This window comes from Ixodes scapularis, unplaced genomic scaffold (genome assembly GCF_016920785.2).
Source record: "Ixodes scapularis isolate PalLabHiFi unplaced genomic scaffold, ASM1692078v2 PGA_scaffold2__306_contigs__length_199485367, whole genome shotgun sequence".
NCBI lineage: Eukaryota > Metazoa > Arthropoda > Arachnida > Ixodida > Ixodidae > Ixodes > Ixodes scapularis.
In genome coordinates, this window is record NW_024609857.1 from 184900926 (window position 1) to 184916740 (window position 15815).

Consider the following 15815-nt stretch of genomic DNA (forward strand, 5'->3'; position numbering starts at 1 on the left):
CCGTCTGTTTTTAGCTATGGTACTCGTAATATAATTCTGCGTCAAGTTCACGAATACAAGTATTTGGGTATTTTTTTCACGCCTAGTCTCAAATGGGATAAGCACATCAGTTCTATTTGTTCTCGTGCTCTGCAAAGGCTAGGATACGTCAAGAGAACTTTAAAATCTTCAACTAGGGAAGTTAAAATAACGGCGTACAAGACCTTGATTAGACCTATCTTAGAGTACGGTTGTGTGGTGTGGGATCCCTATCTAAAAGGTGATATTAAGCAGATTGACGCAATACAATCAAAGGCAGCTAGATTTATTTGTAATAGATATGACCGCAATTTTTCTCCTACATCTGCCATGACTGACATAGGACTTACGCCTCTTGATTCTAGACGCGCTGTAGAACGGCTCAAGCTTCTGCATAAAATAGTGAATAATAACTGTACACTTAATCGAGAAAAATATGTTAGTTTTGTTACTGAATCACGCACTAGAAGCTTCCATCCATTAAATCTTGTACCATACAGAGCCCACCTTAACTGTTTTAAATATTCTTTTTTTCCTAGAACGATAGAAAACTGGAATAACATAAATGGATCCATTCGTTGTCTCGATTTTGATAAGTTTGTGTTAGAAATACAGTAGGTGTTCTGGTATGTTGCCTGGAATCTGTACTTGAAGTGTATGTGATTGTTTTTGTAATCTTTTGATATTGCATTTTTCAAGGTTTTCTAAGTTTTGTTTGTAGGGTGTGTACATCTTTAATCGATTGTCTTTTTGAATGTATATGTATGTTTTCTCTCCACTCCTGCGATGACCTCACCGAGGTCGCAGTATTTTGAAATAAATAAATAAATAAATAAATAAATAAATAAATACGTTTGTGATTTCTTTGATCATGGTAGCTTTGTGGTAGTAAACTTTCACCTAAGGAGAGTGAGTTATAAAGCGCGAAATATTCTATACCTAAAACCTATTTTCAAGATCCTCAATTTAAAATCATGAAGTCAGCTGAGGCTTGAAGTTCAAATTGGTTGGCATGAACGGAGTACCATTTACGACGGAAAACCACGGTCGGAAAATGCAACGCACGAATAGGAAAACTCTAATGAACGCATTTTGGAAGCCAGGCCTCCAGCACCCTCTACGCTTTGCCATAACTTAGAAAGCGGTGAAGACTGTGGCCGCATTTAGCTAATCAGAGTGTCAGAGCGATCAGCCTGACAAATGTTTGTCATCGAGACTTAGCTCTGAGCAGTGCTCTTACGTGTTTCTCTACATGCCTCCTTTTCACTCCAAGTGATCGTCGATATTGCTCATGGCCCCATAATGAAACAAAAGAAGTTCGGTGGGCTAACAAAATGCGAGGTCGGAGGAGGATGGTCAAAACTGCTAAGTTTCTTCTCAAGGACAGGAAGCTTAGCTGCTGTGTCTGTGCTTCTCAGACTAAAAGTACATATGATTCCGGCTTTTATTCTTGTTTTTTGACGTCGGTTTCGAAGGCGTCAGTGTACCCAAATATAGCACAGGCATAGCCGATTCACAAACCACATTCAAGTTACTCAGCAAGAAACGACGGCGCATACGATTTGTCAGAATGGCGTCGGCGCTACCCATTCAAAAACCAGATGTATGTAATGTATTCGGTTGAATCGAAAGGGGGGGGGGGGGGGGGGGATCGACAGGATCTTTCCCATCGGTCACTAATATTCCTGAATTGCTTATATGATTACCTGCGAATAAAAATGACATTGGCTATCTTGATATTTCACCCATTCGGGATAAATATTCCGTAAGCTTTACGCTTAGGGCAACAGAAATTTTAGTTTTAAGCACCTTCTGATGAATGTTAAGCATACGTTGTGCTGTACAGATTATTTTGAAGGAACAATAGAGTTCCAGTTTAACACTTGCTGATTAGAAAATATAAAAAGGGAATTGCGCCATTCACGTTTGGAGTGGAAATTTTGCTTACTTCTTAAATTCCCACTATATTTAAATCATGATTCCTAAAAAAAGGAGTTGGGCCATTAAAAATAAATCCCGACCCTTCATTGCACTGCTCTCCTGGTTCCCTTTTACTTCCATATAAATTTTTATTTTTATTTCTACCTTCGCAATTATACGCTTAGAATAAGACACAAAGGTTTTTTATATATTTTTTTCTCTTGTCTTTTTTATAGATTTTGGGGGGTGTTCATTTGTTTTGTCCCGTCTGCATGCAGAGAACAGGAGAGCACCCGAAAAACTATATGATGAGCACAAGAAGTGTCCTGCATCTACTGCACACTCTCATTAAGGCAACCGGGGCCAAGCGATTTCTTGATATAGGTGAGTAATATTTGTGACGAGTCAATCTGAGCTCACTAGTTACCAAATACTGAATGATGGTAGACCTAGCCGAGACCCATATATCGCCACTACAATTTCTGTTCGAATGTCTACTTTCCTCTATTCACTTCAGTCTTCTTTGCGAGTTCATTTTGTGTATCTCCAAGACAGTTCGTGCTGTCCATTTGCCTAAAATACTCGAGCCATATAGCACAAAGGTCATAAAAAGGGTTCATTTAATTCTACACCAAATATAAAGCTACCTTACCGCCATTCTCATGTATGACAGTGAATGTAGTCTTACCGACTCGAGAAAATAAATTCAAATATAAATTATTATAATACAATTAAATGCAAAGGAGCAAGCGAGTTGGACAACAATGATGAGAATAATCCCTGGAGAAGTGGAACAAGAGGGGCAAAGGACAAACACAAAACTCCAAACGCAGCTAGGTGACTGGTGTGCGACCGAAAAAATCCGCCTGGTCCGGGTAACGAACCCGGGACCTCTCCATTACAGGTGGAGTGGTCTACCAGCTGAGCGAACCAGGGGTTAGACGTCAGTAGAGGAAACGGGTTTTATCAGCCGCCACCAGTCTAACACCAGCAGGGGTGAAGCTTGCGATTTAAGGTTAGATTATAATGCAATTAAATGCAAAGGTGCAAGCGAGCTGCACAGGAATGATGAAAATAAACCCTGGAGAAGGGGAGCAAGAGGGACAAAGGACAAACACAAAACTCCAAACACAGCTAGGTGACTGGTGTGCGACCGAAAAATCCGCCTGGTCCGGGTCAGGCGGATTTTTTCGGCCGCACACCAGTCACCTAGCTGTGTTTGGAGTTTTGTGTTTGTCCTTTGTCCCTTTTGTTCCGCTTATCCAGGGTTTATTTTCATCACTAATATAAATGTTTTTATTTCTCAGATAACAATTTAGAGTCCTAACTTAGGACCTCGTTTCATGGTTTGTGGCTTACCAGTATTAATAGATCTGAATCATATCATTTTCCCCTGTTTCACAAGCGTTGAATACGAAATTTAGGCTTGAAGCTAACGAAAGTAAATACTGCCCTTCCATCTTCTGTTTGAAAGCATTCTTTCAAATTCAAACTTATAGCCGTGCCTTGAGATTACTTCACGGCGGCGAAACTTAAAATGGTTATTTACCTAGAAGAAAAAAACTGTTTAGGGACGGCACAACTGCTTCCTCTTATAGTTTAACTGTGGTTTGAAGGAGTTGCGTATGACGCAAAATATTCAACGCCTTAATGTTTCAATGTTAGTGCATCGAATTTTGAAGAGCAGAATTTAATAGATGTATGCATAATTATATTATTACGCAACAACATCTACGGTGTTCAGCCGATGTCAGATTGTTAATGTGATCATTCAGCACGATATATATATATATTTTTATACGGTTAGTTATGTTGGAGTCCGCCTACACTGGGTAGTGCGAGATGAAGTTTGACACTGTAGAAGTAAACAAGAAAAACCAATATCGATAAGCTCAGCGGAAATATCTTTTTTCTTATAAATATAATTTTTGGTTTTAATGTTCCCTGGCATAATGGCATAAAACATAAATATTGACTCACTTCAAAAGCCCCAACGATCACCGTGGCATGTGTATTTCAGCAGTTTCTAGACTTAAGGCGGTAATAAAATAGTTAAATAATAGAGGACAAGTGGAACGTGAATAATCTAGATTGCGCGATAATCTACCTCTCGTCCTAATGGTATTTGGCTAAGTGCCATTTGAAACACTCACCTTTCGGGGTGCAGTAGATGCCCGAGTGACAGGGGCATTCATACATTAGGGCGACCTAATGTTTAGGGCTATGTGGTTCATGACACACTAGATGCAGCCGTAGCAATACCAGTGTGGTAAAGTAAACACATTTGTACCTACATTTAAGTGTTTCAAATTTTGACTAAGGCCATCTTACTTGCCCCATAGGTCAAATGTGCCTTTGCATCAACGCCTGAGTAATTTTTTCTTCACACCCTCGAAATGTGCTCTTGCGATCGCTGGTCATAAATAATTGTGTTGCACACATTTGTTGCCACCGTCGTGCAAGCATAGCTCCGGCCTGCCGAAAATTAACAAATGCGACAAGGTCAGGCTACAACCTCTCAGTTCCTAGTACATTTCGTATACGCGGGTCTTTCAACTGTCTGTGATTGCTGGCAGGTGTGTTGAATAAGCGCGAAATACCCACGCAGCCAGCGAAAAGTTATCTATGGCTCTGGAGTGAAAAAGAAATAGTTGAACAAAAGCAAACTTTTGCACAGCACTCACCGACACGCACTGCCAGGTTCAAAGTTTCCGAGATGACGTTCTTTCAAAAGTGCTGAAAATGTCAAGTCAAGCTTGATCACTGCTCTTGCCCTTGTGATGAAAACAAGTTTCTTTTTTTTACAAAAAGCAAACAACGCTGTTTTGTAAAGCGTAGATATATATATATATATATATATATATATATATATATATATATATATATATATATATTATATATTGCGTACACTTGTAATGAATACATATATATATTTATATATATATATATATAGATATATTCATCAGAAGTGTACGCAATATTAATATCATCTAGCCCTCATAGCTAAGAAAGCGACATCGCAACTTGGTGCTTCATAATTAGCGCCAAATTAGTCTTCAAATATATATATTGAATATTCGCAGCTTAGTGTGTATTTATTTTTATATGATGTACATAACTACTTAATAATAACTTGTACACAGTCGAAGAGTAGCAATTAGTTTATCAAATGCATGGATCGGGACAACGATCGGTGGAGATTGCAGCCAGGGCTTACGAATTCCGCCGTGAGTTTCCTCACGTGGAGAAAACTCACGACGAACGACAAGCTGTGCAAAATTCACTAAAGCCCATGAACGTATGACGAATCACGAATTCCGAAGTGTCTTAAACATGAAACAACACATTTGTAAAGGCATTCACATATATGTTGCTGTTCTTTTTTTTTTCTTCTAGTATCAGACTCTCACCAGAGCTTAGGGTATTTTGTGTTGTGCGTGTGTGAAAGTGACACTTAGAAAATACTAAAACTACACTGTACTCTAAACACGTGGAATAGCCTTCTCACAGACAGATTTTGTGCGGTTAGAACCGCTGGATGAGCGCAGCCTTTGGGATTTCCCCTTTGAATTTTGAGGGGTGGTTACCGCCTTCTACCGTCGTAGACACCCATCGACACAGCGGAAAGAGCCGTGTTTTCACTCTGGGTTAAACCAGCATCTCGCTGCGCCGGCGGCAGCCTTGTCCACTGGTGCACTGCAAAAGCCTAACCTTGCGGACAGCGCAATGCGCAGGCGTTCTTCCTGACGCCGGGTGGCCCCCATCGCTAGTGAGGGATTTTGCCCTGTACGCCAGCTGTGTAATGGAGATGAGCGCAGTCAAATTCATTCTCCTCGTTCAACTTTTATATTTAGCATTATTTTCATCTCGACTTGCGTTATCATCCTAATCGTTTTATTCAGCGCTGTTATCATTTTATCTTTCGTTTCGCTGTGCCCCTTACGCCAGTGCAGAATAGTGAGCTAGGACTAAACTCAAGGTTAACTTCCGTGTCTGTCTGTTGTTAAAAACAATCAATCGAGGGACTTTCATAACATTTTACATTGCTATGAGTTGATCATATTCACGAGTCGTATAATCCCAGCCGTCATGCTTCTTTCTTCCACGTCCTTAATTTCCCAGGTGTTTTCACTGGATGCAGCTCTCTTGCGGCTGCGCTAGCATTGCCGGAAGATGGTCACGTGGTTGGACTGGACATTTCCATGGAATTCCCTGAAATTGGAATGCCGTTCTGGAAAAAGGTACTGGTGTGACCCATACTTATACATTTAGCTAATACAAGAGTGCATAACATAGAGAGTCCACCGTGTTTAGGAACAAAACCGGTAAAATCTGCATCTTGCACATATCGGGAAAACGTAAACTTTCAACATGGCGACGAGAAACAAAAATGTATGCATTTTAATCCTCCAAATACGGTTAGAGACGCACAATGTGCTGCGCACTTTGGGCGGCGCTAGGCTAACATGACAGAATTCCGGTGTTACGTGACACCGTGACGTTACATAAGGTCATGTTGTGATGTGAGATCACGATATCACTTCATGATGTCACGTGACGACTGTCATGCTGATGACGTCATAAAAACACCGAAGGCTGACATGACACCCTGCACAAGGTGTTAACTCTTATCGAGGCTCTACAAATTTGTTAAAAAAACATCGTGATAGCTTCACTGGTCTTTTATATGCAGGAAGTTATACGTCCATGGGGACTTAATAATCGACAAAATTCCCGATCGGTTAAAAATTAAAATAAAAGTGTTAATTGAATACTTGATTCGTGAAAATAAATATATATTTTCAATTTGAACTCCAGTGAGCGTCATCAAAAACCACAAGATAATTCACAATTTACACCATTGCAAGCGTCTGAGAAGCGTGGTAATGCGCTAAAGTCACCACTTTCGCAACAGTCGCAAAGCTGGTGGCTCAAAAACGCGGATGGAAACACCATCGCGAGCTGTCATCCGCATTTCCGCGCCGCCAACCTTCATGCTTTTGGATGAGGGCTAAATTTAGAGCACCACCGCGCAACCGATGCGGTCCATACCTTTCCCAAATTTATTAATTTAAAGGTTTTCGATCATGAGCAACAAGTTTCAAACTGGAACTGTTTGATCATTTTCAAAAATTATAAAATCATTAAACAAATGTTAATTATTTGTTGGACTTACCACGGCGATTACCCCCTATTTGATGTTTCCTTGGCCGTATAAGTAATAACTCACCTGCACAAATGGCGTTCGTGTAGCTTTCACGACGTTTTAGACCAAATCTGTGAATCATAAGAAACAACATCCTACATGTATCCTATAGGTATATGCTACGCTCACATGGTGACATAACATTCTACACCAGCTCAATTGTCCCACAAAGTTTAGCGCTGAGGCTGCTCTCTACGTGTTGCACAGCGGTTACACATTTCCCTTTCACTTGTTGCACTTCCTTTACACTTCTTCTAAACCATAGTATATTTTGTTTAGAAATCTCTAGCATTATATAGGACATGTGCAAAAAAAAAAGCGAACCTGAGAAGCTTCAAGTTTGTGTCCAGTCGCGGTATTGTAATATGAATACGTACAAAACTCGCCCAGTTATCCACTCTCTTAAATGATAACTGCAATGAAAAAAAAAAACGTTTTTTAAACAGCCTAGTTGGGGCAAGCATGTGATGAAACAAATCTTCCGCATAAAAGCAAATTTTTTCTAGCAATATTTACACCACAGGACGTAATTTCGTCGGGGTAACAGCTTCTCCACATTTGAAACTCCCGCTCTTTCAACGCGAGCGGAGTGGCTGTTAAACGCCACTCCTTGACGTATAGCAGCTAGTATGTGACGTTTAATACCAACTTCGTGGCACGCGATTTGAAACGGACGAAATAGCCGCAAACTAAAATCAGTCTCGCGCGATAAATATTGCTATAAAACTTTTTGTTTTTGGCGGAAAAATTGTTTTGTGACTTGCTTGTCCCAATTAGGCTGTTTAAAAATACATCTTATTTTTTTTGCAGTTACCCTTTAAAGTATGCATTCATCACATGATATTTTGTTTAGCGATTTTGCACCCAGTGGGCAGGCGAGTTGGTGGAAATTTACCATGCTGATTTGAACCCGCGACTAAGGCAGAAGAACAATTTTTTTTTACGCTGGAAGAAAAAGTTTGTCCCTCTTAGTTTTTCCTCTAATGTAAAACATTCTTACTCCTCCTGCCACTGTCACGGTTTAAAATATTCCCGGTTATTTTGTTTAACCTCGACTCAGAGCTCAGCCTAAGCTGCGCGGAAGTATGTCCGATCATGTAACTAAAAAAACGAAACACCACATAGATCTTAGTATTTCCGGCTGATAAGTAGAACTTCCACTGAAGAGTTGTAACAGATATCTACTCGTTGATTTCATAGATTGAGCACTAGATTTGTTTTTGCACAAAAAATTTAGCAAAAACAGGAAGCAGGGACACAGAAGGAATATATATATCTTAATGTCCTCGGTGCCAATTATTGCTACGTCTTTACTGTTTATGTAAACATTATATTTTGAATAACTTTTTCACCATGTTTTTTTTTGTTTTTTTTCTTTTTTTATAGGCTGCAGTCGATCACAAGATAGATGTTCGCGTCGCTCCGGCGAGTGAATCTCTTGGTAAGCGGAGAACCAATATTATTGAATTATTCGTAGCCCAGATTTAAAAACTCATTCAGAATTATGAGCTAAATGAAAAATATGTTCTTACCATAAGTATAGATCAGAAATGAATTGTCCTTTAAATTGATGATCCTATAATATAAATAATACGATGCTTCTCACAAAAAAAAAAAATCAAGAACCCAAAAGTGCAGAGCACGACAAAACGTTGCGTGTATATTTTAACCGCTTTTAAATTAGTAGTTTCTATCATTTTTTGTAAATTAAATTTTAAAAAAAACGAGAAAATTCCTCAGTAAGTACATTTAATCGGTGCATATGTTTTAGAATTTGTTAACAAAATTTATTATTACTTTTATAGGCCTCTTTTTAATTCGCAGCCTGTTCAGGTTAAAAAAAAAAAAAAAAGAACAAAAAAGCTTTGGCTTAACAATTGTTTTGTGCTCTCCACTTTTTCCGTGTGTGTCTTGGACACAACGTAGCGTGCAAATCTATGCCGTGGTAACGGTCCCCCGAGTAAAACGAAGATCGGGAGCAGACACATACCATTTCAGAGAAATTAAATTCCTATTTTTTTAATGATCCCATTCTACGGTGTAATTTGCTGCTATCGCATTCAAGAAACTGGTCAATCCGATAATTTTATAGCAAACTACGGATTTGCATTTTTGTTCATTTCTTCTTTTTTTTTTCTCTCACTAATAATCTTACCGTAGATTGGTTTCACGGACGCACTCCTTACTTGAAATCTCGAAAGAGTCCTTCCTGACAAGCCATGATACTGTTTATCTGCCAGTTGAGGCAATACCGTTTAGCTCAATCACGTAGTTTATGTCTTCGATCCGTTGTGCAAGCCGGTTTGACCAGCGGCTCAAAGAGGCATCAATTGGCCCACAACTTTTGTGCGGAGGAATTGTTTTGTTGTTGTTTTCATTTCCCGCGTTTTTCTTTTTTTTTTTTTTTTACCTTTTTATCAATTCGCCAGCCGGGGTTGCTAGTCACAAAATGACGAAAGGAAGCATCTCTATGATAACCGCCGTTAATGCACTGTTTTACGGGAGCGTTTTCGTGCGTTTTACGGTAGCCACGGAATGGCTCCTGGCGCACGCTTAACGGCATGCTTCAAAGTCACAGCATGAGCTCACGGTAGAAATGCCGCACCGCAACGCTAAGCAAAACTGCCTAATCTGAGTGACGACATGCTGGCGCTTGTGCAAGAAGGAGGCTTTTCGTATGGGCGAAATGGCCCGGCTTGTACGCTGTGCTAATCCTAAGGAGAAAAAGCGGAGTATGAAACGGCGAGCCACATACCCGTGTAAGCTTGCTCCCCTACACGACGTCCACAGCAGTCAAAGGAGGCCCGAAAATTGTCAGAGAGAGTTTTCTACAATTCACGTCAGAATAGTTCTATTTCCGTGCCAAGCTTCAGGAGTTACGTCATCTGATGACTTCCCCATTTCTCCAAAAGATCGTAGTCTCGTTGCACAATTAAAGTTGGCCAGATTAGTAGGATGATGCTCAACTTATTCATGTAGACTATTTATAAGAAAAAATGAAAGCATCGCTCAATGGACCCAGCGAGCGGTCCATTCGCAGAATCTTGTGTCTCCCGTTCTTTTTTCTTTATGAATCTTTCTCGTGTCGACCTAATGTGTTTTTGCCTCGGTAGCACGACTTCTATAAAAGCGAAGACTTCTGAAACTAACAACTTGCATTTAATTGTCTAATAAATTCGGCTTACAAAAACACTGCATTGGTGGCTGTCCAAGAAAGGTTCAACTAATGACGTGTTGTCATACCGCAAAAAATCCCATGCAACTACACAAAACACGCCCTCGTTTGTTTGTTGTTGTTTTGTTTGTTTTTTTCTATTGAAAATTTTGCAATCACGCGGTTGTTAAAGAAATCGTTTAAATCATGGCTCTGGCAACGTCGCCCTCGACGGGCGTCTCGTCTTGGAGGTGTGGACAGTGCGTTTCGCGAAAATGGCCGTGTCTTGCTGCAGAGTTTAAGATTATAATCTGTCACAGGTTAATGGGGCACTCGAGTGTTTTTTAAGTTCGTGTTTTGATGATGACAACGGAATCTCGACGCCCTAAGTATCCCTAAAAACCAAAAAAAATAGTCTTAAGTTGATTATTTCTTTAATAGAAATGCAATTGAAGGCCGCCAAACCTCGGATCCATCCGAAAACGAAACCACTTTCATTGTTCACCGATGGCATATCAAAACGATCTCGGGCCAAGGCCGTTGATCGACGTTGCGTCGCGCAGTGATTCTGAGGTAGCCGCACCGGCCGAATTTCTTTGTCATTCGAGCTTCGATCGTGGCGGAGTTCACTACGTTAGAGGACCTGACACCGTTAGAGGTTGAGATTCTTCGGCGGACAGCCGACCTGGGAAGGATTTCCTATGACGCCATCCGACGTGCGATGTAGACGATAGCAGCGCCCCGGAGTCGTGTTCGAGTTCCGAGAACTACAAAGCGGAAACCTTTTCGGGCGCTCTTCGATTTGCGGTTGCGGCAAGTCGTAACCAATCCAACATTTGACATCGCAGCGTAACCTCTGGTACGTGATGTCAATCGATGTCGCCACGTTGACTTTCGCCTCGGGAGGACGGCGGCCTGGTTCACACATGTGCAACGAGCGCCTTACTTACGACTGCGTCCGTTGCAACCGGAGCGACCGGAACGACCGCTCTGCGCCGCGCGTACACACACCTGCAACCACTGCAAGAAGCGCAGCGGATCGTCAGCACGGCAACCGGTTCTACGCCGCCGTTAGCTCTTTCAGCGGCGCCTCCGAAAAGGGGACGCACTGTTACTCAATGCCGTAACAGAATTTAGACAGACAGTGTTTTCTATAGCCTAGAGCTTTATTCTTTTTTTTTTTATGATGGGCTTGCAGGGTGCAGTAGATGAAAAAAAAATGAAAGAAAAAGATTCAGTACGCCGTCCTGGACGGTCACGACTCTAACATACGACTTTGCCAATAGTACACATATCGCCACATGCCTTTTCTCCGATTACGAAAGACGATGTAATCTTAGCAGCAATATAGCAACGTAGAAATATAATTTCGTGATCAGATAGACGTTGCGAGTGTTCAGGATCGCTAACACTGATCACTTTTCTCGGGTGATGAAAACGCGTGAAAATTTGCATCCTTTATACGGTACGCTCCAGTACCTTGAACTTGAGCACACGCATGAAATGCGCCTATAAGAAATCCGGGCGATGTTCAAGCAAACAAATGCTTAGAAAGCACCTCCGTAGTCGAAGTGACCAAACGCGATGGCACGGGTGTTTCTGCTGTCTTGAGAGTGTCGCCACGACATCGCCGGACGAGTAGGTGGATCTTCCCTTTTAGTAAGTGCTAGGTTATCATAGCGACACACGACGAACATTCACAGTCAAGGATAGCGCTTTTACGCGGAACGATGCGCTTTCACCACATCGTCCGCGTCGACGATCACCACCGACGCCATGTTTGCAGATAGAAGAAGCCGGCCCGCGACCGGCACGACCGGCATGCTTCGCGCGCAACCAGTTCTCCTCAACCTGTGATTCGTCAGTCGCTGCGGTTCTTTAGGTTGTTTCCAACGCAGCGGGTAAAGCTGGCTCGCTCCAACTCCTTGCATTGTGAACGCATGCGTGCGTCCCTCTGTCGCTATGGCAACTGACGGTTGCAGAACCTTGCAACGGCCGTTTCGGTTGTTCCAGTCGTTGCGGTCGCTACGGACACATGTGTGCGAACGGGCCTTGACACGAATGCAATTCCCAAAAACCCGGAGAGAAAGATTACATGATACGTGCGCTTCCGCGCATCCCGAGGGAACGGGAAATTCACCCCCCGTAGAGGATGGCAGGAGAAAAAGTAGTCCCTTGTTTGTGAAACGATAATTGCAGTATCCCGTATTGTAAGCTAGAACTATTTTACGTTTTGTAAAATTATCATGCACAACATATATAAATGAACTGAAAATTGTTTCTTTGGCGAAACATTACAAAGGCCGCCAAAATTTTCAAACATACGATAATTTCATTGGTCGGCCAGGAACAGAAAAAAGTCGGCACATATTTTATTCCTGCATGATTAATAGGCAGTTCTGCCTTCTAAAAGTGAATATGCTCATTCACTGACACTTCCTTAACGCCATCGCACGAAAAAGTAGCTTCCCCAAAAACCACTAGAGTGCCCCTTTAAGAAAGGTTTTCGAGGGATAGGAAGTGCTGGAGAGGAGAAAGCAGACGGAACGCCTCTTTAGCGTTCCGTCTGCTTCCTCTGTCCCTGCCCTCTTTTCCCTCACCATCTTTTCTTAACCTGTAACCAATCATAGGAGCCCCCAACAGTTCCATAGGATATCGTTGAAAATCACTAAACATGCGTCGAATTCGTTCGAAGAAGACTAAGAAGCTCATGACAGATTCCTTTTATATCAATCCTCGGGTGTTCGAAGATCAATTTCCAGTCCCGAAGTTCGTACGTGCCAGATGCTTGGTAGTGTAGAGCTTCGCGCGTAAGACTTCTAAATTTTACAACCGTTTTTATTTGTGCTAGCCACTCCTCGTTCCGCGTGCAATTGCTGGCGAATAAGGACGGTAGGTCTTTGTTTCTTGTGCTGTTTTTTTTCATCCGAACTTTGCGGTTTTGTTTTTTGGTCGTGTGAACATTACGAATAAAGCTCTTGCTGATCGTATTCAATTTCAAGTTTGCCACTGTGACAGTTAGTCGGCACTGTTCGATTCGATTTTAAATGAAGTTGAAATATCACAATTTTCTAGTAATTATGTTATATTATAGCTACTGACAGCTTAAGAACTGGAGGTCTTGGCGTATTATGTTCGCACCTTCTGCTTCATTATTTCTTCTCCTGGTTTGGCACCTGCTTATTCCGCATTATGGGTCACTAATGAGATGTAATAATGTGGTCTGTACTGGGCACACCCTGCCTTTCAAGTTGTAGTTGCGAATAGCTTGCTCACGTCTTTTCCCGCTCAAGCAATGTTTCTAATCGATACTCAAATCGTGATTTTTTTTTCAGATTTGATGATTAAGAATGGCGAAACGTTTGATATAATTTTTATTGATGCCGACAAACCAGGTTGTTCAGGCTATTTCAAGAAATCTTTGAAGGTTCTAAAAAAGAACGGAATTGTTGCCGTCGACAACGTGAGTATGAGTTTGCACTATAAATTGCGCGTTCTAAGATCACAACGAGATAATAAATAAATGCGCGCAGTGGTTTTAGAGAAGAGACCGCTGACGTTCACATAATTCACATGACAAGGTATGTTCCAGCAGGAATGTCGCTCATAAATGAGCGAAATTATAAGTACTTAGAGATTTCAACTGATGTTTAGTTATTGAAACAAGTATTTTATTTCTAATGTTTGGCAGTCATCAAGAAAATAAACCAGGTGCAATAATACCTATTAACGAGTTTTGTGTCTGCATCAAGGCACTGGTTTTTTTTTAGCTTCAGTTGAGTTTTTAAGAACTTCGCTTCGTGGGCCGGAGACACATGTAACAATCAACTAAATGTGTTAATTTTACCAAGTCTGAAGAAAGCCCCGTGTCCGGCTGCCATAAACAGAGTTTTATTTCTTAAGTTTTGAATTGACACACAAGGTTTCATTCTATTATATTCAGGTATAGTATTGAATATTTTGATCGTTTCTTCCAAATGCTATCGAGTTTTGTATTTAATTATTTACCCGTCGAAAATAAACCCTAAAACAACAATTTGCCGCATTGTGAGATGCGTAAGGTTGCGGACTGTACACCTTTTCAGGCATAAAGTCCCAAACTAAGAGAAAATGCTCTGTAAATTGTTTCCAGAACAATACACAACATTTGAGCTTATAAACAAAGAAGTGGTGAAACTGTGACTTGAGCATGCATTCAACTGGCGATATTAAGCGCATTTACTGTGCGTTTTTCTTTTCTTGATTTAGGTACTATTTCACGGACAAGTGTTGGACTTGGACAACAACGAACCAGTACCAGCTTCAATGAGGATAGTTAACGACATTATTTACAAAGATGACGCTGTTTTTGCAAGCATGCTAACAGTCGGTGATGGTCTTACCTTAGCATTGAAGAAGTGATTGAGTATTTTTTCAACGTCATTTTGTAACGCAGAACACATGATACTCTCTGCATCTTTAATAAAAATATTACACAATCATAATCTTTTGTCAAAACGACTGCTTACTGGTGCAACACAAAGAGCAAGAAACTGATTTTGTACTTTATAGGTGCAGCAAAAACACCGGGCAAAACACCCGAACGGCCTCGAGAAAGCTTTCCTGTATTGTAAAAATTTAATAAAGAGCGTAGAAGCATAAATAAGACTTGAAATACGCCTTGTCTTCTAACTACAGTTCAAGCTTGTAGCATGGGGACACAGCAAAGAGATGGCGAATGAAATAAAAGTTAGTGCACATCGGTTCCCCCTTCAGCTGTTTCAGGGATGTAATGTCAATGAAAGTGTCAAGGAAGGCGTTGAACAAACACGGAACCTAGTAATCTCGAGTGCATTTACCATACCTGGTCGAACAAATTTGCACTACAAAGCGAGGAACGCGACGAAGTAATCAAGGGTGCTCAAATGGTATTTTAAAGTCAGTTTTCTTCAAAAGATATGGAGCACTGCCGTTTACATAAAAAGAGAATGGAGATTAGGTAACTAAAGACATCGAAAACAATCATTGTTGCTGGAGAAATTAGAATTATACGGATGGGCTTGTCAGGATTCCTTTCAATGAAGAATTAACTTTGGGCAGCAAGCGACCTGAACATTCTTCAAACATTGTAACACTGTATCGAAGGATACTCTAAGCAAGCCCATGGACCATTATTATTCTGGTACCGATTGCCGTAAGAACTTGTGTAATAAAGCATACAAGACACAATTTGTAATTTTCTACAAATATATGATACATGTGTGTTCCAAGACATATAAAAATCGAAATGTGCACCTAAATATTTCACGTGATCAACAGACTCGATGGATACACAGTTACACTAAGTACATCTGGATGGGTGAATCAAAAACATTACTTTAGCCCTGCGTCTTTTAAGAGGGTTGCGAAAACAAACCTGCTTTGTTTTAAACCGCTTTATGTCTAGGAGGTTACCACCAAAGCAATCTATTATAGAAGTGGCGATTATTTAGAGTGTGTGGAGTGAATGCGAGAAATTAATATGACATGAAAAAAGAA

General features: G+C 40.9%; 1 protein-coding gene across 1 annotated transcript; it reads left to right on the forward strand.

Annotated features, from left to right (window-relative positions):
* Nucleotides 1-2243: 2243 nt before the first annotated feature.
* LOC115312702 (probable caffeoyl-CoA O-methyltransferase 2) lies at nucleotides 2244-14699 on the forward strand. The gene is made up of 5 exons (XM_029971595.4): nucleotides 2244-2322; nucleotides 6061-6179; nucleotides 8531-8585; nucleotides 13634-13761; nucleotides 14547-14699. Exons 1-5 carry the CDS (start codon nucleotides 2244-2246, stop codon nucleotides 14697-14699), a joined length of 534 nt encoding a protein of 177 aa, XP_029827455.4.
* Nucleotides 14700-15815: the final 1116 nt, after the last annotated feature.

What these genes read in the sequence shown, in the direction of transcription:
- LOC115312702 (XM_029971595.4), top strand. Translation starts at nt 2,244, where the DNA reads ATGATGAGCACAAGAAGTGTCCTGCATCTACTGCACACTCTCATTAAG. An exon ending in GAATGCCGTTCTGGAAAAAG is followed by an intron (nt 6,180 to 8,530) that starts GTACTGGTGTGA and finishes CTTTTTTTATAG; the next exon opens with GCTGCAGTCGATCACAAGAT. An exon ending in TCCGGCGAGTGAATCTCTTG is followed by an intron (nt 8,586 to 13,633) that starts GTAAGCGGAGAA and finishes TTTTTTTTTCAG; the next exon opens with ATTTGATGATTAAGAATGGC.